We start from the raw sequence: 27,489 nt of genomic DNA, 5'->3' as shown, positions 1-27,489 counted from the left end.
ATGCTGATGCTGTATTCATAGCCAGTTACAATGCCTCGGTACATACATGAGTTCGTCCAATATACCCTCCATCCATTCCTTCATCCGTCCATTGTGATACAAGAACCATCATCTCGGTGCGACCTGACCGGATGTGTCATCTCGTATCTCATCTCAGGCCTTCTTAGGGTCGTCGATCTTGTACTTGTTAAAAACTGCCTCCCACGGTGTAACCTGAAGTTGCTCAAAGCCACGCCCCTCCTCCACCTGCTCGTGGTACCACTCCATTGTTGGACGAAACTTGAACTCGATCCTATCTTGCTTGGTTCCTTTGGTGACTTGCTGGTAGAGACGATTGTTGCAATTCGTAGGCCTTCTCATTGGCTTCCCACGAGGAGGGTGGAAGACTGTAAGTAACCCATCCTCAGGGTCCTCGTCGATTAGTTCTTCTCGCTCATCAATATCCATTGGTTCTGGAGAAAGGGTTCGAGCGCCAACAGGCGCGTCCCCAGCCTTAATAAGCCTCCACCCCCTAGCTGACATTGAGTGGTATGGAGCCGGGACGTACGTCTTGAGCTTGTCCACGAATGTCTTGAATTGGTCAACGGCAATGTCGACCAGTTCGGTCAAGCCTGGAGGCTTGCTGTTGAGACCTGCGACCCAAACCTTTTCCAACGGTAGTATTGGAGTGAGTTCTGTTTGCACGGCATTTATCAACTCACGCTGTGCTTGAATAAGATCTCCCTCATAGATATCCGGTCGGTCCTTGTCAGCAAGGTTTCCCTTCCTCGTAGGATCCCAGATGAGTAACTCAGCAGTTTTCCATGGCTTCTTGTGCGGTTCGACAGGCCGGTACACCATGATCCAGGGCCGACGAGTCTTCCCAATGACCCTTGGATCTCTCTTGGCGTCCCAAGTTCCATCTATCGTGTAGAATAAAGCCATGGCAGTGTTATGGAACCTGTGTGCAGACTCCAAAATAAAGTCGCGGATAAACCTCATGCACTTCCCGTAGGGGTCAAAGGCGTTGTGATAATCAGCAAAATCAAAGGCCATGGCCGAGTCCCAGTATGAGATTGGAAACTTGTAGATGATGTGTGGGCTCCAACCAGACTCCTTAGTCTTGTCATCAAGCTTTGCCAGAAATGTCTTGAAAGAGTGGGCATCGTCGCTAGGAATGAGCTGCAATTGCGCGCTGGGCTGGCCGGTAGAGGGCTGGGTAGATGATGAGGCTATCACTGAATCCTTCTGGTCGAGAAGGGAATAGACGTCATCTGGGCTGGCAAATGTCGATGACAGGTACTTTCGCCGTGTAATGTAACGAGTCATCCTTTGACCGTCCGGCTCACTGGAACCCAAGACGCTGAACTTTCGGAACCGATTCATGTTCATGATGGACCACCATCCGAACCAATTGACCAAGCTCTGTTCATCGTTGCCGTCTATGCACTCAGGGGCAAAGACAAACGGGGAATGCTCATCGCTCGCCGCGTCGAGGAGGGCCAAAACCATGGACCAGGTCTTGTTTAGCGCCTCAACCCCTTCCTGACTGTTGACGGGAGTTTGTAAGTTGCGCGACAGCTTGCTCAGCTTTTCGGCCTTTTCAAAGGCCAAGTCGCGAAGCCAAGAGTCAAACCTAGCGCAGACCACAAGTCGGACTGCGTCGTTGTCATGCTTCCAGGCCTTCCAGAACCATTTGAAGAAGTTCCACACTTGCTGGGGCTGCGATACCATGAAGCTTGGCGTAACCATGATGGCTTTCCGGTTAGGGCATGTAGGTTGAAGGCTGATGTCCCCAATCTCAGCTGCATTGTCGCTAGAAGGGAACATGGCCGAGGGGTGTGTAGACTTGGAGAAGAGCCAGAACTGGAAGTGTGTGGGCGAGGAATGAAGAAGGAAGTGTAGGTTGGGGAAGAGCCGGACAGACCATATCGCTTCCTCAGGAATAATGACCACTCCATGCTCCATCTTCAAAAAGGTGAGCCAGTGTCCAGGAAAGACACTTGTAAAGATTCTGCAGTCAGGGTTACAGCTTCGGAGCCAACGACCCAAGAACATAACTTCTAAGTCGGCTTGTGGCGGGAAGGCGAGGAAGAAGTGATGCTTGGTTGGTGTGTTGAGGGCATTCTCTGGCAGCAGCCGCTCGTAATGGAAGTTGAAGAGTCGGTGCATCACCGTCGCTCCAATGCGCGGCAGGACATCACTGGAGGTGATTTCGCCCGGGATCGATATTGGGGCAAGTGATGTTAACCATTGAGGAGCTGACCGGAATAAGAGGTACTTTAACTCGGGCACTGTATGGTCAGAGGGGATTGCCTGGCCACCCTCTGGTGCGTGTAGCAATATACACAATTCTGGATGTTGGAAGAGAACAGCCACAGATCTAACCCGAAGCCAACTACAAATTGATGCAAGGCTGGACGGGTCGTCATTTGCAGTCACGACGCCACTGACTGGCTCCACGGTAGAAATGGAGGTTATACAGTCCTGGAAATCTTTCAACATGCAGGAATGTGTGAAGGCCAGCTTTGGCTCGTTTTCCAGGACACAGGACCAAGTCTGTCCCGGCTTGGGTCGAGGCCCCTTGAATGTGACAGAAATTGACGCTGAAGTTCTAGGACCAAATTGGACGTCTTTGGTAATGGTGTAAAGGTCCTGGTGTACGTTGTTGCTGGTGACAGGCGACTCTTCGGCCCAGCGAACACGTCTCGCTGGAGGGCTTGGTGGTAACGCAACACTCGACATCTCAGGCTCCTCGATCTTTGTGACTCTTGAAGCTGAGGGGGGATCTGGGAAGAAAAGACTTTCGTCCTCTTCGGCAATATCCATCAAGTCCTCCACCGGGGTAATGGTTGTTTCTTCCACTTGACCCCAGCTGATCGACTTCTTCTTTTTCTTGGGCTTCGTAGGCTCCCGGTCGCTCGCAGGAGAGTCTGCTGGTTGAACACTGTCGCCATTGTGAGCCACCGAGTTTGCCTCCTCTGCCTCAGCGGCATCCGGGTTTGAATCATCAACAGGATGTTTCTGAGAGGACCGCCTTTTCTCTCTGGGATTGAGGGAATAGAGAACAGCTGGTTTTGGCGGTGCCACTACGCCGTCTTTGTCGCGACTTCTTTTTTCGAGTATTCTTGTAAAGCGATGCTTGAGCATCTTTGGTTGTTTTGTTGGGTCTTCAACAGCCTCGGCCAGAGTGGTCCGCTGCTTTCTCACTTTCCCGCCTGAAAACACATTGCCAGTGAAGGCGTCGGGTGCCTGGGCCTTGCGGATGACTACTTCCTTGCCATTTGTCTCGGAACTGGTGCGCCGAGGCGGGTTTGGACGACCAAATTTGCTGGTCAGACCACTTAATGGACGGACGACTTGTCGACGTGGTCCATCAGGTTTCCTTGAACCATCTCCTGAAGCTCGTCGAGGCGTATCCTTTTTTGTTGCCGGAGGTGAAACAGGCTCAGCTTGTTCAGGTGACTTCTCTCGAGCAGGAGCTGTGCGCTTTGGGCGACCTCTTTTTGGGGAATCATCTGCGTCATCTTTGTCTGGTTGTGCTGTCGTGACCGTTTGGCCCACCTCGGGAGGTGAAGGAGGGGGTTGATCGTCGGTCTTGATATCGGCTTTTTGCTCAGGTGAACTCGGTGTCGATGAATCGTCAGGATCCTCGCCTATTGGCCAAAGATTGAGCGCTTCGATGTGCTCCTCAAAGGTGGTCGGATACACCGTAGGCTCGAGGCCTCTCTCGAGACGTTTACGATTTCGTTCCTCGTGCCGAGCCAGCTTGGACCTGAACCTCTCTATTGAAGCCTTTCTCCACGCACCGATGTTGCGGTTTGACTTTCGTTCATGGTCGTCTTGCTGCTTGGTCTCTTGCCAGTGAGTGAGAAGACTCGCGCTGAGGTTTTCCTCTGGTTCCCAGGATGCGTCAAATAGCTCATATCCTTCCCATCTGATGAGGTAATACAACTTTCCACCATCTTCATGTTCGGCGAGAACAGATGAAACAGTCCATTCTTCCTCCGAGTCAATCTCAGTCTCGATGGTGGAGGTGATCGAGGCTGTCTCGATCTCGTCAACGCCAGCGTTGCCGGGGGATAGCTCTTCCATGGCTTTCTGAGTGGACGAGGGCCATCAAACCATTGGATGTGTGTGGTGAGTGTCCCCAAGGATGGAGAAGGCGTTTGTGATGGACGTGGTCACAGATTGCAGCTCAGTTGCCAGCTCTCTTGCGGCAGAATAACGACGGAGAACTTGCAGAACGAGTGAAGTAGGCAAAGCCTTGGTGAAAGGAAAAGAGGGCAAGCGATACTAGATCTATTGAGGTATGTGACTCTCGCCCCGTGCAAACAGCCAGCTCCCTGCAATCACTGAAATCTGCTCGCGGCTCGGGTACTGCGGCGATAGCGTTGAACTTGCCCTGTAAGCTGTTAGATACTTTATATCCGAGAGTGTTTGTTTTCGCACGTTGGATACCCTCAGGTGCCGAAAATTTCAGATTGCTTGGCCGATTTATTTGAGCAATTCAACAACCCTGAGTTCTGGAGGCGAATGTTCATCCCAGATCGCGTGTGTTGGCGCGGCAGCAACTAGCCGCGCTAGCACGTGACCCCGCTCTCCATTAATGAAAGTGGCTGCAGTGGAAGCTGGCAGCCACCAACTGAAGGCAGTTGCCCCGATGGACGATTTGCATAGCTTGGAATTGATCATCTCGCGATCAAGGTTGCGTAGTGGATAGTAGAGAGGCTGGAGAAAAGCCATAGACTAGAGATAGGCTCCTTGGTAACCTTGGTAGAGGCTCTCGGCTCTTGGTTTAGGTTTGGCTCTCGCGAATTTCGTGTCCTACCTGACGCAACCGGCGAGTTTGCGACTGGGTCTAAGCTATTTGCTACATACAGGAACGGGCAATGAAGGAGTGTTGATGAGTCTTCCAAGTTGTCGCATCATATGCACCGTCGTTTGCCAGTCCAAATCTTCATCGTTGTGGTACCTGTTACTTAGCTGCCGTCGCTTCGCTTAGCGAGACCACAATGCAACCATGGAGCTTTAAAAGGCAGCCTGAATATGGGGGATGTTGACCAGCAAATCTTGAAGAAGTTGTAGCGTTCTCGTAATAAGCCTCTGTCAAGCCCGTGTGGCTGGAAATGACGAACAAGATCCCCTGGTGTCCCGGACAACACCACAGCTTGACTGATATCCACGTGCCTACAAGGCATCATTGATTGTCAGTTGTTAGTGAGGGTCTCCTCCTGCCGGCTCCGGATTAGGTAGCCAATTAATGCGCCCATGACTTCAGCACTCGGTCCCCTTTATCGTTGCCTGCTCCCTACAGAGAGCTAGCTACGGGGGCAGGAAACCACTCGGGCGCTGTCTTCTAAGGGGCCAGGTTGCATTTTCACTGCATTCCCTGGATAATGGATCCATCCATCCATTGTTGCTAAACTGAAAGCGAACTGGACTGGACTGCTGCCATGGAGCACTGGCTGGCCGTACTGCAACATGGTGGTACTTGTGCTACCTGGCCTTACTGGGTGCCACCGCCTGGCATTTACTGGTACCTGGTACTGGTACGGAGCACTCCCCTACAGGAGACCAAGCCCAGCCTTTACGCTTCCATTTTTACCCCTCGGCACGGGTTAAGGTACAACAACCGCCTATCGCCAGAGCCGCGCATTCTCTCCCTCTCCACATCCCACACCTCAACGACGTCGACTCTCTCTTCTCGCAGCGCCAGCGCACTCGCCTTCATCCTCATCCTCCATCCTTGAATTCTTCCTCGACGCCTTCGCCCGAGCTACAACATCGCAACCATGGCCAACGACGAGTATGATGTGCGTCCTCTTCCCCTCCCTAGCCTTTTCTGTCCCGCCAGTTGCTGACCAGTGGGCCCCCTTTGCAGTTCCTCTTCAAAGGTGCCGTCATCTACCATCTCCAAGGCCACGCCTGGCCCGTCGACCTGCCGCCGCCCGTTGCTGACATTGTGAACCTGCAGTCGTGTTGATCGGAGACTCTGGAGTCGGAAAGTCCAACCTTCTCAGTCGATTCACCCGAAACGAGTTCAACCTAGACTCCAAGTCGACTATCGGTGTCGAGTTCGCCACTAGGTCCATCCAGGTCGACTCCAAGACGATCAAGGCCCAGATCTGGGATACCGCTGGCCAGGAGCGATACCGCGCCATTACCTCCGCCTACTACCGAGGTGCTGTGGGCGCCCTACTCGTCTACGACATCAGCAAGCACCAGACCTACGAGAACGTCACGCGATGGCTCAAGGAGCTGCGAGATCACGCCGACGCCAATATCGTCATCATGCTGGTTGGAAACAAGAGTGATTTGCGACACCTCAGGGCTGTTCCCACCGAGGAGGCCAAGTCCTTTGCCAGTACGCATTCCCCGCGAGCGCCGATTTGTTTCGGGGAAGGAATCTTTGCTGATAGTTGCATTTGCAGGCGAAAACCACCTGTCCTTTATCGAGACTTCTGCTCTCGACGCCAGCAATGTCGAGCTTGCCTTCCAGAACATTTTGACCGGTATGTGACCCCTGCCCTCTGCTACCCCTCTACGATCTGGCCAGGGCTGCGACTAACTGCTCACACAGAGATCTACCGCATCGTCTCCAGCAAGGCCCTCGACAGCGGCGACAGCGCTCAGGCCACCATAGGTGCGGGCACCAACATTTCGCTCAGCAAGCCGGCCGACGACGATGCTTCAAAGGGCGGAAAGTGCTGTTAAGTTCTCTGAGGGGACCGTTTCCCAATGGTCATAGGGCTTTGGGGGTTTGGGATACCTGGCGTCTCGTTTGTCCCCGGAAACGCTCGTCGCCGAAGGAGAGACTGGAGGAGACGAGGAATCGTGATACGTCTTTTTTTGATATCAGAAGGCGCGGTTACTTCGGCTTTCCTTTGTTCTTATTTTTGTCATGATGGTTGTCTGGGGTTGATGCGTCCAACGATCGCTGCGACATGGTCATCTTAACGTAGCTGAATGAATTCTTTATAATGTTTCCCCTGATCATGTCTGAGCTAGACACACGTCATCACTCCTCAGTTGTTCCAGAGGCGCAGGAAGCTCAAGATGTGCTCTAAATGGATGCCTGCTTGGTAGATGGCGGGGTTGAAGGCGTCAGATCATGTAATCTCGTAGACGACGTCAGCATTGACCTCTCTACTAGCAGTTCCCACGATATTCAGACCTTCAATATCTACCCGTACCACAAAAAGAATTCCTCGGTCCAGGCCTGCAACTCCTGAGTGGCCCTGGCCAAGGGCATACCTACTGCATGCCTACCTTACCTCCTGTACCCGCTCGGCTTGTCTGAGTTCTGAAGCGGTGTCGCGGCTCCACCAAGTCCCCACTTGCGATAAGACCCAGCTCCAGGCTTATCGCAGCGGAGAAAATCCGCTACCGACCAAAATTTTTGGAAAATCGCCAGCCCGCCGCGTCGCAAATATTGGTCCTTCTATTGTTTGCGACAACTGCCTTGACAGGAGATTGAAGACCCCCCACAACTCTTGTTTATTCACCATGGCAGCCGTCTACAAGTCCATCTCCAAGAGCAGTGGCTCAAAGGCCGAGGCACCTAGCAACGGCGTCAAGAAGAACAAGCAGAGAGTCTTGATTCTCTCCTCGAGAGGCGTTACCTTCCGGTGAGTTGCACGACTTGGCTAGGGGAGCGCATTTAACTGACTTGGCAATTCTCAAATAGACACCGCCATCTCTTGAACGATATTGCGTCGATGCTCCCTCACAGCCGAAAAGATGCCAAGTTCGACTCCAAGACGAAGCTCTACGAGCTGAACGAGCTGGCTGAGATGTACAACTGCAACAACGTCATGTTCTTCGAGGCGAGGAAGGGAAAGGACCTCTACGTGTGGCTCAGCAAGGTTCCTAACGGACCTACAATCAAGTTCCACCTCCAGAACTGTAAGGGAAAGACAGCGCGGGACCGGATCAGGGTGCTAACGTGAAATAGTGCACACAATGGAGGAACTTCACTTCACCGGTAACTGCCTAAAGGGCTCGAGGCCCGTCCTTTCGTTCGACGGCGCTTTCGACAAGCAACCCCACCTGCGAGTTATCAAGGAACTTTTCCTCCACACCTTTGGCGTTCCCCAGGGCGCTCGGAAATCCAAGCCTTTCATCGACCACGTCATGGGCTTCAGCTTTGTCGACGGCAAGATCTGGGTCCGAAACTACCAGATCAACGAGGTCGAGGCTTCGTTGACCAAGGAGGGAGAGGAGGAAGATGAGGAGGCCGCCAAGTCCAAGTCCCGATCCGGAAACAAGGACACCGACATCAACCTGGTCGAGATTGGTCCCCGATTCGTCCTGACACCCATCGTGATCCAGGAGGGATCTTTCGGCGGACCCATCATCTACGAGAACAAGGAGTTTGTGTCACCCAACCAGGTGCGAGCCGACCTTCGGCGGTCAAAGGCCTCGCGACACAACTCTCGTGCGGAGAAGCAGGTCGAGAGGTTAAACAAGAAGGGCGACCTCGGACTGCGGTCGGTCGGTGGACAGCGACCGGTCAAGGACGACCTGGACACCAAGATGCTGTTTGCCTAGACTTTTTGATACCTACCTGTCGATCGATACACTACTACTACCTACTGGCTTTCTGGGTCTGTAAACACCGGGACGGGGTGTGGGAGTTTGGGTCATTCTGCGCTGATATTAACCAAAAAGAAGAAGCAAATCAATTCAATATTGCCCGTCATTTATCGTCTTACTCGCCATGGGATGTTGTACTAACCCGTCTATCTGTTTATCTCGTTCTGACGCCATAGGTCGCATCATCATTTAACCCGCTCGGAAAATGTTCGGTGATTTGATATCAGAGCGCGACCTGGGGGTGTGTCATGGCCGGGCTCCCGTCTATATCAGTCATCCCCCTTTCCCTTCTTCCACCTTCAAGCTCTATTGCGCCTTCTACTCGAGCATCTGCGGAAGAAGCGCTGCTCGTGAAAACAGCCATGGGAATCTTGTCTGTTTTGAAATTGATGCCTGAGTGCATCCCCGCTACCGTGTCAAGCCCCAACGCTGGGGTGGCCGGACAGTAAACCACGATCACAAACGCTTCACGGTGTGTATTTACACTTTGAAGCGACGCGGAGCGCATTGCTCTTTCCCATCATATCAGTTCCTTTTGGTCTCTCCTTTGACCCAAAGAAACGACCCAGACCTTGGTTGTCACGCTTATCATCCGTGTTGACAAACCGCACTCAGTTTGAGATCCAACAACATCAACAAAGACGTGGGCTTGACGCGACGCCAACCCATCAATTGATTGCTTCACTAATCATATCAACTAAAAATGCAAATTCCATCAGGTCAGTCATGCATAGCTCTTTGTTATAGGCATACTCACTCACCCAATAGATACCGTCTTAGTGGTCATCTTGCAGCTTTAGCAGGATTGGAAGCAGATTGTTGTACAAAGGAGAGCCTTCAGGAAGTAATCTTTTGTCCCTGGATACTCAACTACATTTAACTACCCTTCTATATCACATACGACTATCGACCCCCCAGTTCTTTACCCACCATCCAACTCACCATTCTTAAACCACCAATTCTCAACGAAATCTCCATCATGGCTACCAACATGGCCAGCACACCTAATACGCCTTACCTGACTGGGCTCCCCAACGAGATCGTCCTCGAAATCTACCATCAACTGGACCTGGATGGAGTTTTCAATCTCGCCGCTACTCACAGGACTTTCTATGAGCTCTTCAATAAGAGAAAGGCCTCCATTCTACTTCCTGTCTTGGTCCGGGATTTTAGTCCTTTTGATGAACTCTTGCAAGTTTATACCGCTTCAGCCGATGACCTTGATTCTCTTGGAGGCTTGTATGCTTCTCGAAAAGTCGTGTTCAAGCGCTTCATCGGGGACACGGGGACCGTCCTTGCTCCGCGAACAGAGTATCGGCCTACTCCATCAGTGGCTTCCAGCAATGGATTCACTGCGGTCAGCAAGACTGGAAAGCCCACGCTTCCCCACTTTCACGCCATGAAGACGGTTGTCTTGACTGAGCAAGACTTGAAGCCTCTTCTTGGCCACTGCCACCTGGTGTCCAAGTGGCAGTCTCGGTTTCCTCAGATGAGGTGGTATCACGAGCCCGAAAATTGCCGATACCTCCGCCACCATGAGGCTGAGCGGTTTCGTAGAGCCATGTATCGGTGGTGGCTTTACGGATTCTACTTTCACGGCGACTTCCCACGCCCGCGTGTTGGTCTCCCTGAGCCTGGTGTGGATGACCCGCGGCTGAGCCAGCTCCGGCGATACTCTATGAGTGAACTAGTGGAGTTGATGGACCTGGTTGAGACTATGAAGGATGTAGTTCTTCATTATCTCTGCCCCCGCCTGGACCCTAACCAGGAATATGTGAGTATCTGTCCAAGACTGCTGCTGTATGATTTCTAATGCCCGCCCAGGAGACCTGCGACTCTTATCTGAATGACGTTACTGATCGACCCGAGTCCCTTTCGAGGGGGTGGCGGGACCAGAGTCGATGGGGCCGTATCGTCAAGACATACTGCAAGCTCGGTCCCAAAGAGCTGATGCATTTGTTTGACAATATCTACAGCTTTCCTCGGAAGCGTCTGATCGTTGAGGCTCGCCTCATGCAACCCAACCTCACCTTTGACCAGGAATCCATCTCAGTCGCCATCCAATGCGTCCTGGATGAGCGACAGTGGTCACTGAACATGCCGAGTCTGCCCCAGGATGGCTCAGGAGGTGTCATTGACTGGGATGATGAGCGTGATGCTGAGAGGGTCAAGTTTGGAGGTGATGCCAGTCCTGATGGATTGCTACAAGCGGGCGCTCGGCTGCTTCGGTCTTCCTCACATTACTCGCCTCGAGGAGATGACGGATCTTGTTTGGAAGATATGCCGCGGCAGTCTTGGGTCGAAGGGCGATACATGATGTCGTTTGCATGAGTGCTGGTTTGTGTAGCGGATAGATTGTGGCTGGTGTTGCGTTTAGATGTGTGGTGTAAGGAGGCATGGACTATTAGACTAGATGATGGCATATCCCATATGGCGCGTCAATATTATCAGGGAAGCATGTTCTGGTCGATCATTTCTGTTACTACTCATACCCATTTCCAGCTTGTGATAGTACTCGATTGGGAGTTCTACCCGGATGGGCGTTGATCAGGAGAAGCGCGTCTAACTACTGGAATAGGCACTGGCCCTCCCAGCTATCCATTCAACCAAAGTTCGGCATACGAATAATCACTTAACAGTCAGTATTAGACCTGACTAAATCATCAAGACTCCCTGCATATCCAAAATACAATGTTTGCTGTTCCGCTTGGACGCAACCAGCCCAGGTATCAGAGATAGCACACCCCCCGCCCACTGGCACGTCTGGCCATTCAGTGGCCCGTAGCGCCTGAACCCAGCGCGCGCGCCAAAATTCACCTCCACCGCCCGAGCCTCACCTTCCGTCCCTTCATTTCAGAGCTAATAATCCATACCTACCAACCAAACCATCACCACGACGCGCGCTCAAAGACCTTGACCACAAGACCCTCGTTGTCCCCATCCAGCGTTGACTTCTTCTTATTTTTGTTATTCTGATATATATTCTACTGCCTTTCTGAGCGCTCCCAGATAGCCGCGACACCATCGAGATCGCGCCATCTCGTCGCATCGTGGATGCTGTTGCAGGGGTAAGTGATATGGCTCTCTTTCTATGCCTCTATTCTATAGCCCGCATTATTGGCCCTGTTGGGCGCCTTTCTCATAGGGCGCCTATTTATTGTTCTTGCATGCGCTGCTGCAAGTGGCTTGCGCGCCCTAGCACAAAGGGCAAGCTGGTGTGAGAGAATCGACTGCTCATGGAAAGAGAGACGTCTTGTTACCATTCTCATTGCAATCCCTTACCACCACGATTCTTGAATTCAATGAGTGGTGTGAAAACTTGCTTATTGTTCGCTTCTCTAACCGCAACATAGTCAAGTTTGCCAACTGGTGTTTGCTGCTGAGACCGGGCCCGGGTTTGCTCAAGCACTGTCTCAACCTCCTTTACAGCTCCTGGGGTCGCCAGACCCTCAGTGAGGGAATCATTTGCTGCTAGAAATGGATTCAAGGGCCATGGAGGTTGTCGACCTACCCATGAAGGACGTCGATGCGCCCAACGGACTCAAGACGGACAACAGCATCGACGACGACGACACTGCGTCCGAGGATGCCAACTCCAGTGAGGAGGACCCCGAACCTCAGGATCTCGCACTTGATCAGGTGCGGCGGCGAGGTCTACTTCCTACAGGCTGCTGTTATGATGACAGGATGAAACTCCATATGAACGCAGACTTCAGTCCAAATACCCATCATCCAGAAGACCCCCGCAGAATCCACGAGATCTTCAAGGCGTTCAAGAAAGCGGGCCTCGTCTATACTGGCTCCGAGGCAGACCTTCCAAGGATCATAAGAGAATGTCCTACACGATACATGTGGCGGATAGCTGCCCGGTCGGCGACAAAAGACGAGATCTGTCTTGCTCACTCAGCCGACCATTTCAGCTGGGTTGAGAATCTAGACAAGATCAGCACCGCGGAACTTCGAGAGTTGACTAGGAGATACGATCAAGGACGCGAATCTCTCTATGTCGGCAGCATGTCGTATCCCGCAGCCCTCCTCTCCGCTGGAGGCGCTATCGAGACCTGCAAGAACGTCGTCACAGGACAGGTGAAGAACGCGTTCGCCGTGATTCGACCGCCGGGGCACCACGCTGAGTTTGATGCGCCCATGGGCTTCTGCTTCTTCAACAATGTTCCAGTGGCCGTCAGAGTGTGTCAGCAAGATTACCCCGATCTATGTCGCAAGGTCCTCATCCTGGACTGGGATGTCCATCACGGCAACGGAGTGCAAAACATCTTTTATCAGGACGCCAATGTTCTATACATCTCCCTCCACGTGTACGCCAATGGAACATTCTACCCTGGAAAGCCACCGAATCCCATAACCCCCGATGGAGGCATCGAGAACTGTGGTAGTGGTCCTGGACTCGGCAGGAACATCAACATCGGTTGGCACGACCAGGGCATGGGAGATGGTGAATACATGGCGGCCTTTCAGAAGATCATCATGCCCATCGCCAAGGAGTTCAACCCCGACTTGGTGGTCATCTCTGCCGGCTTTGATGCTGCGGATGGTGATGAGCTTGGAGGTTGCTTTGTTTCACCAGGCTGCTATGCTCACATGACACATATGCTCATGTCTCTAGCCGGCGGAAAGGTCTCTGTGTGTCTCGAGGGAGGCTATAACCTGAAAGCTATTTCCAAATCAGCTGTCGCCGTCGCTCAGACACTCATGGGCGAGCCGCCACCCAAGATGGAGCTTCCCAAGATCAACAAGGAAGCTGCGCGCATCTTGGCCAAGGTCCAGGCGCACCAGGCCCCGTACTGGGAGTGCATGCGGCCTGGCATTGTGGATGTGCCAGAGGTTCAGTCGCTAAATGCTAACCGCCTCCACGACGTTATTAGGAACGCCCAAAGGCAAGTCCTGCAAACCAAGCACAACATGGTACCTCTCTACATCCAGCGCGAACAGCTGTACAAGTCGTATGAGAACCAGGTGCTGGTGACTCCGAGTCTGCATGAAGCGAACAAGATTCTGATTATTATTCATGATCCGTGAGTTGTTACTACCGTTCACGAGCACAGTTCAAGACTTTTGACGCTCTTCAGACCTCAGCTCCTAGCTCAGCCGGATGTTATCGATACATCTCTCGATCCGCATAATGCTTGGGTTGTGAGTAGATTGAGAACCACAGCTTCAGAATTAAGCTGACTGATACAGGTTGACGGTGTAACCGAATACATTGATTGGGCGATTAGCCAGAAGTTTGGTGTCATGGATATCAACGTTCCTGCGTATATCACCCATGAAGAGGTACGTGCTTCGTTTTTTTACTACTACGCTCTTCTAACTCTGGGATCAGGATTCGGATGCATATATCCCAGGCTTCAAAGAAAAGGCCCTCCAGGAACAGATTCAGTCTCTTGTCTGCTATCTCTGGGACAATTATCTGCAGCTATACGACGCAGAAAACATCTTCATCATGGGCGTCGGGAACGCCTATCTAGGAGTCAAGGTTCTTCTCGTAAATAGAGGTGAGCTGTCCGATGTGCTCGCTATTCTGAATGGCGCTAATGTATTAGTGATAGACTGCAAGGCAAGGATTTCCGGAGTGGTGAATTTTGTCAATGGAACACTCCGGCCAGTCAAGTCAGACATCGATACGGATCTCTCGTCCTGGTACAAAGACAACTCGCGCGTCTACATCGCGGGCGACCATGCGTGCTGGTCCGATCCTGACCTGACACGGAAAGTCCACAAGCGCCGCTTCGGAACAGTCGTGCGAAGCCCAAAGTTTGGTCTCAACAAGATGATGCAGGCCCATGCTAACGAGGCACGCGCGTGGATCCTGGAGAGAGTTGTTGAGGCATCAGATGCGGATATGACAGATGATGAGAAGCAATGATGACGGTTGAGGACGTACGCAGGAGCGCTCTCGTCTTGGGAGGATTACTTATTGCTCAGGGGACAACATATCTACTTGCTGTCTGCGTTTGACTTGGGAGGATTTTTTGCATGGATACAAACCCTGGCTGTGCAATTGTACCAACAGATTCCCTGGTCTTTTTAATTACAAAACCCGTTCGAAATCTTCCAGCAAAGCATCACTCTCGTTGGTGAATAGTTGGGGGAGGTAGCTCGGTGTAAGTTAGGCGTATAGTGCGATTTAGTACTGTCACACTATCCGCACTGTCCTTATCGCTTATCCGGTAAATCTCCGAACCATCATTTGGATAGCACCTACCATCTTGCGAAAGACAAGCACGCGTGCTTGCGCTCTCCTGAACGCATCATATCACACAACCTCTACTTCTCTTGTTCACGAGAAAAGCACCTGCCGCGAGTTTCGCGGCGCCGAGACAGAAGCTATGGAACGTGATCGAGGTCGAAGGTAAGCGATTCAGCTCTGTTTCTCTTCTTTTCATCCCCAAGCATCATTCGCGCCACCATCATCCAGCATCCATCATCTACAACATAGCATCCCTGCTTGGACTCGACACTCGCTATTCTCTCTTCCGGATCGATCGCGCTAGCCTCAGGACCCTCGAAGATTCATATTGGCCACTGGGTATCTGGACTGGGCCTGGAACCGACTCGACTTCGTCTACGACCGAACCTTTCACGATGCCCACAACCGATCTGTCACCTGGCTTGACCAGGTCTCTATTCGACGATGTTTTTGGCAGATTTTCGCTCGAGGATATCATTCGAATCGACAGTCCACGCCCGCCTCAAACTTGCCGTCAAGTCGTCAGACCAGAGACAATGAAGCTGTACTACGTTGGTCAAATGGTTTGGGTCCTGGACGTCGACTATCCACTTGAGGGGTCAGAGACGGACCCGTATCTCTGCGTCAGCATTTACTTTATAATGCGCTCGAGGTAGCTCTTTGAGTTGCTTGTGTTTAGCGAAGTGATTGTCAACAGAAAATACCATACCCAGACAAGGGCCTCAGGACTCTTCGCTCCATGGCAACAACCAATTTTTGAAGAAATGGTTAGGCCGCTGGTCGTGCGCATGGACGGTCCAAATGTTGCAGCAGAGCGCCGTGTGCCGTCAAGGCCCTAGCTATGTCCTCGGGATCAGCTACTGTTGCAGCAGCTTCCCCGCTAGATCGATTTCTTCAACATCTCAACTACACCACAGCGAACAGTTCTGCTTTTTTATCGACATTCCTTTTTTGGCCCGCCTTCACTTTACATCAGCGCGTTTTTTCGTTCATATCATGTTCAGCGTCATGGCACAGTTGCTAACTATATCAAGGTACGATGATGGGGAAGTCGTTAGGTATGGCGCGGGAGAGTCGTGGAGGCCTACTCCTCGGGACCGCTCACCTCGGCGGGCCAGGAGCCCGATTAGGGAACGGGCAAGGAGTCCACGACCTAGAAGTCCGCGTCCCCGAAGTCCAATTCCTTCAGGATCCGATAGCTACGTTCCGGGGAGATATCCACCACGCCGTAGGTCGAGAAGTGGAGGGGATCGATACCGGCGAGAGCGATCAAGAGAACGCGAGAGTCCGCGCAGAAGAGAGCGCAGCAGATCTCCAATGAGACGACCATCATCTCGACGTAGTATGTCGCGAAGAGGGTCGCCTTTGCGAGGTGACAGGTATGAACGCCCAAGATCTCCAGTCAGAGAATGGGAACGAGATCGTGAACGAGACCGGGACCGTGATAGGATCCGAGATAGGGACTGGGATCGTGATCGGATGCACGATAGGGAACGCAATTTCGAGCGTCGTGACGAGAGGTGAGCATTGTCGAGTCTTGATGACGAAGTATAACTAACTAACAACAGACGGCGGTCTAGGTCCCCCTTTGGTGTTCGTCGAGACAGAACTCCTCCTGCAAGATCACCTCCACCAGGTCCTCGGGGCGGCACCTACAGGCCCCGTTCTCGGTCTCTCAGCCGACGTGGAGGTGACCGATATCAATCATATAGGCGTGTCAGTCCGCCTAGAGAATCTGCAATCTCGTCAGCAATCACTTCTCAATCAGCATCTGGACGATCATCCCCTCGCCCAAGTTCAGTGAGAGCGAGGTCACCACTCCAATCTCGAGAAGAGTCTCCTCATCATGCCGTTGCACCCGGGGCTCCTCCTCTGAGAGACGTTCCCCGACCCGCGCCGTATGAGCCAGTTGCATCTGCCCCCTCTCGATCACCACCACGAGGTCCCGCTGCGTTGAGAGCTCCTCCAACTGGTCCTGCGGCGAACAGAAATTTCACAGCACCAGTGTCGTCGCCAGCACAACCTCCTCCTGTGCGAACACAGACACCAACAGCCCCTCCCCTTCGCTCCGGCACAACAAGCCCGACTATCCCGCCAGCAGGTCCACGAGGTTATGTGCCTCCAGCCAGAGGCGGCTTTCCTCCACGTGGTGGACGAGGCGGGTGGAATCAGACGCCAGCGCGACACATGCCTGGACCCTCTCCCACACCTTCAACACCAAACGGCCCATCTACGATTCCTACTGGCCCACGGGCTACTCCTTCAAATGCACCATCAACCTCTACCCCAGTTCAGCCGCGACCATTCAACCCTCCGACTGGACCATCAGCTCAACATGCTGGTGGTGCTCGACAAACTCTGGCGCAATCTATGCTGGCAACATTGCCCCCAATCATCCCAGGCGGCAAGCTAGATCCTTCCATGACTCCCCTCGTTTTGGGCGTCACTCGGGAACTCGAGCCACACTACCGCAAACTTAAAGACGAGGAGGAGAAGCTGCGAGACGAGCTACAGGCCAAACAGGAGCGACTGCGTAAGAGCTTGTACACCTGGAACCGGCTTGAGCGTGACTCGAGAGCCTGGGAGATGCGCAGTGACCTGAGTGAGAAGAGCATGAAGAACATGGCTGGCGAGGGCATGGGCGGCGCGGCATTCTAGAGCAGGGAGCCGGCAGTATTTCTGTTTTCGCAAGCTTTGGCGCAGGAGGTTTGGCAGTGTTCAGTTTCGCACCTTGTACGAGTGCAATTCTTGGAAAGGGGGTCAGGCAGCATCTGGTTCAGGACTGGAGAGCGGTATTTTATCTGTACTTTTAATCCCAGCCAGCCCCTAGAGTGTGAGCAGCAGTAGGCGGGTAGGTAGATGTTGGTAGCTCGGCAAGGCTTGTATGAGGAAACTGTAGATAGATGTAATGACGACGTGTCTTGTCAGAGCCTTCTTAGCTTCGTACATGTGAGAAATGCCGCTCTGAGTGTCCCTGCGTAGGTACATACAGCAGGTATGCAGGTATCCAATCCTTGGAAGTGACCCAGGCCTTGTGCAACAGGCGCCTTTGTTAGCATCCATGATGTCTTTCCTAGGGCTTTCATTCAGGCAAGGAGGCGATTTTTTTTAACAAGTAGTTAATATACAGAAGCATACTGTACATTCCCATTCATTTCAGGTACCTATTGTGAAAATGTAGGCACAGCAGCTGCTTACTCGCAGGGCGCTGTCCAACGTCAACGTCATCCCCACACAGTTCCGATATCGAAGCGCTACGAGCAAACACACACGAGCAAGACCAACAAGTTTGAATTTTCCCGGCTTCCCACGGGAGATTTAATTCTTGCGCTTTCAGTCAGCGGTCAAGTAGCTTGTGAGAATATACACTATTAGACATGAGCGCAGTAAGCTCGTCGAGTCGGCCAGGCAAATGTCCCCTGCTTCAGTCCATCCGTCCCCCTCAAAGGTGACTTTCTTGGTTAAAGTCTGAGCAGCAAGTTGATACTGCTAAAGTCCTATTCTGAACGGAGACTGGACCAAAAAAAAAAATATCATATTTGTTTCTCGAGCAAATGCCCGTTTTCGAAGCACCAAAATGTGTGTTAGTGACATGTTGGGTTGCGTCGAGGTAAGACTCGGAACGTCGGGCGGCTAACGCCAGACAAAGACGGGATCTTCGTCATCATCTTGATCACCATCCCACTCGTCGTCTGACTCGGCACGGTCTTCATCCATGAAATCTTCCATGCCATACTGCATTTCAGTAGGCTTCTGATTGTCAAAGACAATGGAGACGCTGGTACAGAGTCCCTGAATAACTAGGGTCTTGGCGGGTCGAGGCTCTTTAGAGTCTGCGCGTTCGGCTTCGTTATCAGACTGAGTTGAAGCCGGACTGTCACCTGCACCTCGTTCTTCTTCCGATTCTGAATCAAACTCATTCTCGTCAGTTTCGGGCTCGGCGTACGTTGGTCTGCCATGAAGACTGCGTAGACCCTTCGAGTTGTTACTATGCCTCGAGTCGGAATCCGAGGCTTGCGCGGCAAGTCGGGTACTCCGACGAGACGGTCCATCAGACAGACGCTTCGGCTTGATCTTCTTCTCAACTACTTTTTCCTTCTCCTCTTCTGTCTGGCGTAGCGAGTAATGCTTCTTTGGTGGCTCGAAGCGGCGGAGGAAGACCCTATCCAGTTTTCGCCGCCAATCGTGGCGCATGGTAGCACGGGCCTTCCAGGGTATGTTGAGCATTGTCTTGACGGCAAGATGTCGGAGATTCGGCAACGATCCCGCGCTGTCGATGAGAGACTGGAGAAACATTTCTGCAGTTTCAACACTCCAGTGTCGAATGTGCTCAAAGTCAATCACGCGGAGACTCGATGGCCATTGTGGTATTTGGTGTGGCAGCAGAGCCTGTTCATACAGGGGATCGGCGTCATTGTTGACGAGGGACAGGGAGTCATGGTGGCGGAAGTACGACAGGTTCATGTAGAGCTCTTCCAGGTAAGGACACGCATCAGCCAAGGTGGTCAAAAACACCAAGTCCAAGGACTGGTTGTGCGACAGGTTCAGACTGCGAAGATGTCTGCCGTGGCTGTGAAGAAATGACGAAAACTCTTCCGACTTGACCTCCCAGCAATTGATCAGTCCAAGATGAACCAGATCTTTCGGGAGGAGTGGGAGCAGCCGTTCATTCATGACAGTCGAAGATTCAAACACCAAGGAGCTGAGTGATTTCAATTGCGAGATGGCTTCTGCAATCGAGTCAATCATGGCTCCATCTTCGTTGTATAGTTCGAGCTCCCGTTCTTCGTCCCCTGGCTTAGGCCGTGGTTTATAAAGCGACGGAACTTGAAAGTTAGTGAAGCTTAGCTTGGTGAGATGAGCGAATGAAGGTTCTTGGTGGACAAGACTGATGTCTTTGGCTGTCGTGACAGGTCCTCCCAGGAGGCTTCCGCTCCACTCCCAGCTCTTCAAAACGGTATAGAATGGCTTTTCCTCAGGATGAACCGAGTCGACTTGGCCGGAGCTTGGTCTGAAAGAGTGCAAGATCTCAGGTGAGTATTGCCATCTTACAGTCCGATCAAGCTCTCTGTATGGTGGCTGGTCAGACCGAGTGAAAAGGATGACTTCTGCTAGGCGTGGTAACACATGAATAATCTGAGGAAGTAGTGTTTGAGGCACAACTTGGACATCTACATAGAGGGACTCGACTTTGGCGCGATAGTTGAACCGAGTGCCAGAAGGCGGAAGCTCAAGCAAGGCAGCAAAACGACGGGCTTTTCCGATGGTGATGAGTGGCGGACAACGGTAGATAGCTGTCAAGGCAGGTTCTGAGAAGGCCTTGCAAGTCGTGGCGGTACTTATCAACCAGTTGACATCAAAGGTGTCATGGACACCTGACACAGCGGCGTAGTAGAAGATGTCGACCCAGGCGCCGTAGGGTATTTGGGGATCCTTCCAGTTCGGTATGATACCCTGAGGAATTTGTTCTGGCTCAAATGATGTGCGCCGTTTCTTTGAAGACCTTCCCTTCCTATGGAGTGGCTTCGGTCGTTTCTTTGTTTGCCGGCGTGCATTCGACCTCGTGTCAGAGCGAGCGGGGACAGGTTCAGCCTGAGCCTGGCCCATTGCTGCCTGTCGGGCGCTGCGACGACTGCTAGTCCTCGCGGATGCATTCCCTGTGGAACGATTCTTGTTACGTCGTGATCGTGTTTGAAAGTGTGGTTCGTCACCCGAGTCCGAGTCGGTTTCCACGTCTGGCTCTGAGGGGTGACCGAGACTGTTGTTTGAAGAGTCCGAGTCGCCATCATCAGAAGAGGTGTCTCTGGGGTATACTAACGCTTTTCGCGATCGTGTTGAACGAGTGGGTGGCGCAGAAACATGTGCGCGGGATGTTCGGGAAGGGTTGCGACGGGTGGAGGGTTCAGTGACATCTTGACGATCGGCGGCTCGTGTGCGGACCATGTTGGCGGTGTCTGTAAAAGAAAAGGTGTTAGTTAGATGATAGAGACGTTAATTAACCTTATTGGTACGAATGTGTAGCTAGAGCTGTCGTGGATGACATGGCATGGGTTGGCGCAAGATGGGGTTGTTCACACCTGCAACGTCTTGCGATCTTTGGCGCCCCTCAGGTGATTACCGACGACCAAGCGGTGAGCAATGGCGGGCCGAAAGAGGGAAAGAAAGATCAAGAACGAGTGTCTGCCATCTGTCTATGAAGAACAAAATGGCTTCTGTTGTGAACTTGGAGGGTAGTTGGCAATAAACAAGTCCGGGTGAGGTCAACGATGTAGTTGTAAGAGAGATGGAGGGGCAAGATGGGACTCGGTGCCTGGAAAGACAGTCAGCCTTGCCTTAGTGCATTGGGGCGTGGGGCTCTGGTGAGAGGTGGGGCATATGCTGGCCAATTACAGAGTGTGTGTATTTGAGGGCAAGCTCGGCCGACGAGGCTGTGAGTAAGAGACATGGTCAGCATGTGGCTACAAAGGAGATTTGTGTGAATGGACGAGATTGGGTTAAATCAAGTAGATGATTCTCTGTGTGATTTTCTCATTTCGAAAATTGAATGTTTTCATTTTTCATGTCACCGCTTTGAGCACGCAAACAATCGGTCATGCATGCTGGAGATTGCCGTGATATGATTTCCAGCCCTGAAATTAGAATTTGTTTGCCTGAATACCAAAGACACCACGTAGCAAACCGTCTTTGATTTTCTCTCGCCACGTAGAAAACAGTCTAGCAAATCTCCGGCTCATCATTGATAGCGTATACCTGCAGGAGCCGGACAAAGAGAAGTCTCCCAAGTTTGATCCATGATGGCACCAACCATCCCATGATGGATCGAGACCGCGCAATGTGCATAGAAGCCCAGTTAAGCCGATGAATCTGTCAAAGGGGGCACCCCGTTGGCATGCATTGGAGGATTTTTTGACCACTTTTCCCCTCGGACACGACGTATTGATTCGCTGAGAGCGGCGTGTGGAGTAGCTCGGGTTCTGCTCCCGCTGGAACAGGTAAGGAAAGTGGCCCCGGCGGTCGCCTGCGCGAGCCGTGAATGGTTCATTTGCCCGCGGCTTCCCAGGATTAAGTGGCTCTCACACTAGACCTCATTGGGAGTCGCGATAGAATCTCCCTGTCCCTTCACCTGCCACTGGCACGCGTCTTTCGCCTGTTGCCGCCGCCGCGCTCCCCCAGCCAAGCATCAACGTCGACTTATATGACGGCGTCTTGGAGTCCTCGTTGTCGCCTCTGCCTTTTTGCATTCGATGCGACACGTCTGCCAGCCTGTAGATGAGCCTTATTTCCGCTCATACTCGGGCGCAGTGAGGACAGCGACGCAGCGACTGTGGCGGCAGCGGCAGTGACGGGGGGTCCTTCTCTTCTCACCACACGCGACCGGGCTCGCATCTCCTCCTTATTATTTACATCCACAGAGTCACGACCACGCTCAACAACATCGCCATATCTCATCGGCAAACGCTGCACCTCATTCAAACAGCTCGTATCCTTTATTTCTCCTTTAGGCCTTTTCCACGCGCTTCCCTCTCGTGGTTTGTGGCGTCGCCTGTTTGCCCGCGCCTGTTTCTATCCGCTGTCTCTTTTCCTTCCATTGACCTTCCTTTCTCGCACTCTTTCTCTACCATCATTTTTCTGGCCCAGCCAACACCACTCATCCGGCTTGCATGACGACAACAGGTGATAAAGACAATGAGAGCCAACGCATTGTGTCTTTGAGAAATCCTCTGCAACCGCGACAACAGCAATCACATCAGCTGCAATCATCATCGCCGCATCCCTCACCCTCAGGCGCCCAGCAGCAGCACAGGCCCGCGCTCCTCACATTCATCTCGTCATTTTTCTCCTCCTCCCATGATCTCTCTCCCTCCGCCATGAACCTGAAAAGGCGCAATCAAAGGACGGGGCCCTTTCTTCAACAGACCTGGATCAACGGAGTCGCACCCTTGCGAAATTCAGTCATGGGTGTGAATCTTTCCACCCCAAAGCATTTGTCGGGTCAAGATGATGGCGCCCCTCCGCAGAAGCGCCTTCGCCTGTCTTCTCCGGACCCTCTCGAAAATGACCGGTACCATGCTTCGCATGACACGCCAGAGTCCCTCTCCGCTTTACGCGTCGAGGTTCTTAAAGTTCTTCACAAGGACTCTAAAAAAGTCCGAGCCCTCCAGACCACTGTTGTTGAGCCCCGCGATATTGTCACCATCAAGGGCAGATGTCGCATAACCGTCTCCGACGTGAGTGAGGGCTTCCCCAATATCTTGTACCGCTGCTGCAAGAACTGCGACATTATCACCTACAAAAATCCCGTTGGCCCTCACCGCGTCGCCCGGGTTAGCCTGCCCCAGCCGTTCCTCGTGCCTGAAGAGAGCATCAAAGTTAATAGGCATGATGATGTGTCCAATGACTTTGCTCAATCCTACAGGTTGGACGTTGAACTGGAATCCATCAATGATGGCACATGGCCTCCCCTCGACTCTCATGACTTCGGCATCCCACTGGGCGAGCAGGGTTCCTTCTCCGATTCTGCCAAGAGCCGGTGGATTTTCCACAGCGAGGTTGGGGGAGTTTTTGGCAGAAGCAAGACCCCCGTGCGCCTCACAACTGGCCATCGTCCCGATCGCCATTCGCGTCCGACAGACTATGTCATGGACGTGGATCTGCGCTGGACGGCAGGTTTCCGGCCGATAGCCAAGGGTTCAAAGGCCTGCATCACCGCAATTGACCCAGATACTGAGCCCTACACTACTGGTCAACTTGAGCCTATCCCCGATGACCAACTCAACGGCGCCGACGTGTTGAATGGCGCCAATGGTGTCAATGGAGGTGTCAATGGCACCACTCCTACCAACGGCGTGAATGGCCTCAATGGTCTAAATGGTGTGAACGGCATCAACGGCGAAATTGGTGTGAACGGCGTTCACGTTCATGAAGATGTCAACGGCACCAATGGCATCAACGGCCACGCTCATGAGGACTCATCGCATGAGCCGGACGATGAAATGGATGGTGAACACACCCCCAACCGCGCCCTGAGAACACGAGGGGTCAAGCAGCAGTATAACCTCAAAATTCTTAGCGACAAAGCGCAAGGGAAAGAGCGAAAGCCGCGAGCAAGAGCTGCCCAAACGACGCCGGCGGAAGGTCGCGTCACATACTTCTTGCCGATTGATCAGCCTGTGTGCTTGGATTACTGGCGATGCGTTAGCTGTGGCACATTCCACGACTCGCTGCCTCTACTCCAACTTCACCTGCAGACTTATCATTTAGAATACGACTACGCACTCGACATGACGAGTCAAGGACCGCATTTCCGAGTGACGCATCGTAACGAGTCTGTCGCTTCGCCCACGAGGACATACCAGCTGGGAAAGCCGGTAAAGCCCTGGCATCTGGAGACGTATGTGTCGGGCGACCAGTCTTGGGTGACTTCGCGTCTTGGCCCAGACAACAACGAAGAGCCGGCGCGGTCTCCGTCGAAGCAGGCGACTGCAAGGCAGCTCTTTGACTCGAAACCTTCACTACCGCCACAGCCAACGCTGCCACCAATGCCACGACCTAAGAAGAGAAAGATCGCCATCCCCGAGACTAATTTTCCCCTCTTTGATCCCGTGAGCAAGGCGCGCCTTGTACCGGGCGAGGACCTGCCGAGGCCTGCGATTGACAACTCATGGCTGATTCAGAAGCATCGAGAAGACATTGGGGAATTTTCGGATGTTACAACCGACGAGAAAGAATACATTCGAAACTGGGACTCATTCATTCTCCAGGAAAATGTCACTTCTGGAACATACTTCCCGCGCGCCTGGCTTAAATTTGTCAAGGAGCACGCGTCATGGCTGGTGGCAGCCAACCCTCGGATGGTGGAATTTGGCAAGCACATGGGTGTTTTGATGGCTCGTGATGTCCTCAATGACAAGATAATCGACCAAGCCATGGAGGTCTTTGATGAAGCAAGGGCCCAGTTGAAGGCCAAGGCGAAGGAGCAAGCGAACGGCACTGAGGACGCGCAGCCTGCAGATGCAACGCTGAAACAGTCACCTCGGGCTTCTCAGATCATGAAAGGTGCAAACGGTTGTACAGTGTGTCAACTGCCAGTTCTCGGGCCCAGTCTGCTTGTCTGCTCGAACAAGGTAATGCGAATGAGTGTTAATCTGAAGCCGGATTGTGCTAACATGCTCGTGCAGAACTGCTCAAGCCGCCTCTACCACGCTGGGTGCATTCAACAGACTGCCACCCTCAGCCCAGCGGCTCGTGCCAAATGGCTTTGTAATGAATGTAGCAAGTCGGGAGGATCCTCGTAGGGTGAGGCGTCCTCAGTATTGCTGGGTACACCGGAACCCCCTACCACCACTGAAAGCACTACTCAGGATACCATGGTTGTATCGCGAGGTGCAGAAGCTGCGGGATCCCCCATGGAGTGTCGTGCGTTGAGGAAGAGGTCCGAGAAGGCGGCTGCTGCCAGCCCAACTGATGAAAGGCCTGGTCCAGATCAACAGTCAGCAAAAAGGCGCAGAGGGAGACCGCAGAAGATCAAGCGTGAGCTGAGGGGGTGAGCCAGGCAGGGCAGGGCAGGGGCTCTTGCGAGCGAATAGAGGAGCGTCAAAGTCTGGCGCAGGGGCGAGATATATGGAAACATGGGGGAAAATACAAGCGGAGAGGAACGACATGCAAGTTTTATACGTGTTTGGGGCGCTTATTGGGAATGCAATGGACATTACATTGGCCAAGGGCTGCTAGGAGTTGGCTGATGGAGAGAGCTGGATCTTCTGATGTGGGGTTCCTCGCGAATGCCACCTAACTCGCGAGGAGGCCTTGAGAGCGGATCGTGCGTTCTACACTAAATAGTTTATAGTTATTTCTGTTGTTTGCCTGTGTCCCTATGCGTGACTGTAACTGTAAAAGCCAGTTCTTTCGGCTATAAAGATGTGGAGAAAAGGAACTTGATGCCTGTCTGACCGGGCCAGGAAGAGCCTGCATGAGCGGAACTCGGGACAGGTGATGTGCTGTAGAGTTGTAAGAGCAGGAAGACGAGGCGGAAGACGAGGCGGAAGACGAGCAGGAAGACGAGGCAGAACAAGCAATATGCCTTTCGAAGAACCTATTGGCCGATATATGGCACATTCTAGACCCTCCATCAAACTGCTCTCTCACACCAAGCCCGAGGCACCCCAACCCAAGTTTTGACCTCAGCTTCTCCCAACCAAGACACGGAGGGACGACCTCTTGCACATGTATTTGCTTCTACCGAGCAGTAAGAGTACATGGTGAAGCAGTCCAGCTCCTGGAGCCAAGATGACGACAGCATATTTTCAAACTAGTTCCTGAAGAAGGGGTACAAGCCGTCAACTGTCCACTCGCAAGACGGGATAACGAATATGGTCCGAGAGCCTATACCAGATTCATTGGATTGAATATGGGAAGTCAGTCTCTGATCAACACGTGTTGACCATTATCTCGAAGAATCATCGAGTGAGAGTGGCTGTTTTTTGTAGGTGTGACGCTTTTGGATACTCCAGCCGTCCTTTTCAATAACTCATTCAAGAGTCTTTGTTTTTGTTTAATTTGGGAAAAGAAAAGAAGAGCTTGTACATAATCACTACCACTAGAATGGAACACTATTCTACGTGTTTGAAGCGTAGTTTAGCATTAGATGTTACCAGACCAACACTGAGGGCTTTGGTTTCGACAGTGATTCATCGCCCCCCGTCGTCTTCCGCTTCCGCGTTGGCGCCTTTTGGACCCGGTCGGATCCCACAATCATTTTCATAAGCTTCGAGATACTAGTCCTCCACCAGAACTTGAGCATTTGCCGCCGTAATACCGGTTCGTTCCGGAGTTTTTAGTGTCGGAATCTAGTGATGGCTCATCTGGGTGGGAGAGTTGATCGCAAAAGGTGACTTGAGATAAGGAAGGGCTAAGCAAAATGAAATGAGTAGATGATGAAAGAAAAAAAAATTACTAAGGGAAACGACAGGTCTATAGTCTCATATCTGTCGCCCACAGTCGGTAATTACGGTAATTGCTGGGGTTGAGAATGTGTCCATGGTGGCTTGATAGAGAGGGTGTATTGATCTTGAAGGCGCCATGTTTCCCTAGTCCCATGGGGCACTTTGGGGGAAATCACACTGTTGGTAGATAGAATGAAGACACCTTTGAAAGCTCAACAGGAAACCGTGATGAGATCATCTCAATCTTGGGTTCAAGAACGGTTCCTCCTTTGGTGCTGCGACATACCACATTATGTCTCGTCCAGGCAGTTAGTTACACGGGTTGTTTACTGATCCGTTCAATTTCTACACCTCTTTTTCTAGGCTCTGAGTTGTCTCGAGCTCCCTGATCCCCACGGCCAACGGCATTTAAGCCTCGCTGATACTTGTGACGGGTTGCACTCTGAGAGGGCTGGGGTATAAGACATGGGATTTACAACCTGTGTCTTCCATGACCCTTCCCGGTCGAAAAAAACCCGTGTCTTTACTTCCATATCGAACTCAGCTTAGTCTAGATACTCATGAACGAAGATGGTTGTGGGAGTCGCCAAATCAAGGTCGACGATACTAGCGACCTAGAACGGGTTGACTAGCGAAGCTCTTTCATAGAAGGAAGATGAGATGACACTGTCTTCTCTCCTTGAAGAAGAACATGAAAGTATAAAGGCTGCTGCAAGGGTTCCCAGTTTCACCAGTATCCAAGTCTGGGTACAAGATGTTCAG

The 27,489-nt window shown here is 52.3% G+C and overlaps 8 protein-coding genes across 8 annotated transcripts; 6 read left to right on the top strand and 2 right to left on the bottom strand.

Moving 5' to 3' along the window:
• Positions 1 to 153: 153 nt before the first annotated feature.
• On the bottom strand, positions 154 to 4,077 carry NECHADRAFT_47333 (uncharacterized protein; the record flags this gene model as incomplete). Its single annotated transcript, XM_003048240.1, has 2 exons — positions 154 to 2,273; positions 2,379 to 4,077. Coding segments are annotated over 2 exons (3,819 nt in total), but the record flags the coding sequence as incomplete, so codon positions are not given.
• Positions 4,078 to 5,653: 1,576 nt separating this feature from the next.
• NECHADRAFT_63029 (uncharacterized protein) lies at positions 5,654 to 7,163 on the top strand. The gene is made up of 5 exons (XM_003048444.1): positions 5,654 to 5,795; positions 5,864 to 5,876; positions 5,957 to 6,346; positions 6,414 to 6,494; positions 6,563 to 7,163. The coding sequence occupies exons 1-5, from the start codon at positions 5,775 to 5,777 to the stop codon at positions 6,694 to 6,696; spliced, it is 639 nt and encodes a 212-aa protein (XP_003048490.1). The 5' UTR covers positions 5,654 to 5,774; the 3' UTR covers positions 6,697 to 7,163.
• A 325-nt stretch (positions 7,164 to 7,488) lies between these two features.
• NECHADRAFT_47804 (ribosome biogenesis protein BRX1) lies at positions 7,489 to 8,532 on the top strand (the record flags this gene model as incomplete). Its single annotated transcript, XM_003048443.1, has 3 exons — positions 7,489 to 7,610; positions 7,670 to 7,887; positions 7,937 to 8,532. The coding sequence occupies 3 exons, from the start codon at positions 7,489 to 7,491 to the stop codon at positions 8,530 to 8,532; spliced, it is 936 nt and encodes a 311-aa protein (XP_003048489.1).
• Positions 8,533 to 9,568: 1,036 nt separating this feature from the next.
• On the top strand, positions 9,569 to 10,908 carry NECHADRAFT_95694 (uncharacterized protein; the record flags this gene model as incomplete). The annotated part of the gene is made up of 2 exons (XM_003048442.1): positions 9,569 to 10,351; positions 10,402 to 10,908. The coding sequence occupies 2 exons, from the start codon at positions 9,569 to 9,571 to the stop codon at positions 10,906 to 10,908; spliced, it is 1,290 nt and encodes a 429-aa protein (XP_003048488.1).
• A 1,182-nt stretch (positions 10,909 to 12,090) lies between these two features.
• Positions 12,091 to 14,461, top strand: HDA2102 (histone deacetylase; the record flags this gene model as incomplete). Its single annotated transcript, XM_003048441.1, has 5 exons — positions 12,091 to 13,610; positions 13,665 to 13,728; positions 13,777 to 13,869; positions 13,919 to 14,090; positions 14,139 to 14,461. The coding sequence occupies 5 exons, from the start codon at positions 12,091 to 12,093 to the stop codon at positions 14,459 to 14,461; spliced, it is 2,172 nt and encodes a 723-aa protein (XP_003048487.1).
• Positions 14,462 to 16,645: 2,184 nt separating this feature from the next.
• On the top strand, positions 16,646 to 17,443 carry NECHADRAFT_47657 (uncharacterized protein; the record flags this gene model as incomplete). Its single annotated transcript, XM_003048440.1, has 1 exon — positions 16,646 to 17,443. A coding segment is annotated over one exon (798 nt), but the record flags the coding sequence as incomplete, so codon positions are not given.
• Positions 17,444 to 18,083: 640 nt separating this feature from the next.
• NECHADRAFT_63028 (uncharacterized protein) lies at positions 18,084 to 20,728 on the bottom strand (the record flags this gene model as incomplete). The annotated part of the gene is made up of 1 exon (XM_003048239.1): positions 18,084 to 20,728. One exon carries the CDS (start codon positions 20,726 to 20,728, stop codon positions 18,419 to 18,421), a length of 2,310 nt encoding a protein of 769 aa, XP_003048285.1. The 3' UTR covers positions 18,084 to 18,418.
• A 1,925-nt stretch (positions 20,729 to 22,653) lies between these two features.
• NECHADRAFT_47393 (uncharacterized protein) lies at positions 22,654 to 25,080 on the top strand (the record flags this gene model as incomplete). Its single annotated transcript, XM_003048439.1, has 2 exons — positions 22,654 to 24,909; positions 24,964 to 25,080. 2 exons carry the CDS (start codon positions 22,654 to 22,656, stop codon positions 25,078 to 25,080), a joined length of 2,373 nt encoding a protein of 790 aa, XP_003048485.1.
• Between the last annotated feature and the right edge of the window lie 2,409 nt (positions 25,081 to 27,489).

The sequence above is a fragment of the Fusarium vanettenii genome, assembly GCF_000151355.1.
Source record: "Fusarium vanettenii 77-13-4 chromosome 8 genomic scaffold NECHAsca_11_chr8_3_0, whole genome shotgun sequence".
Taxonomy (NCBI): Eukaryota; Fungi; Ascomycota; class Sordariomycetes; order Hypocreales; family Nectriaceae; genus Fusarium; species Fusarium vanettenii.
This window is presented reverse-complemented; position numbering and strand designations above follow the sequence as displayed.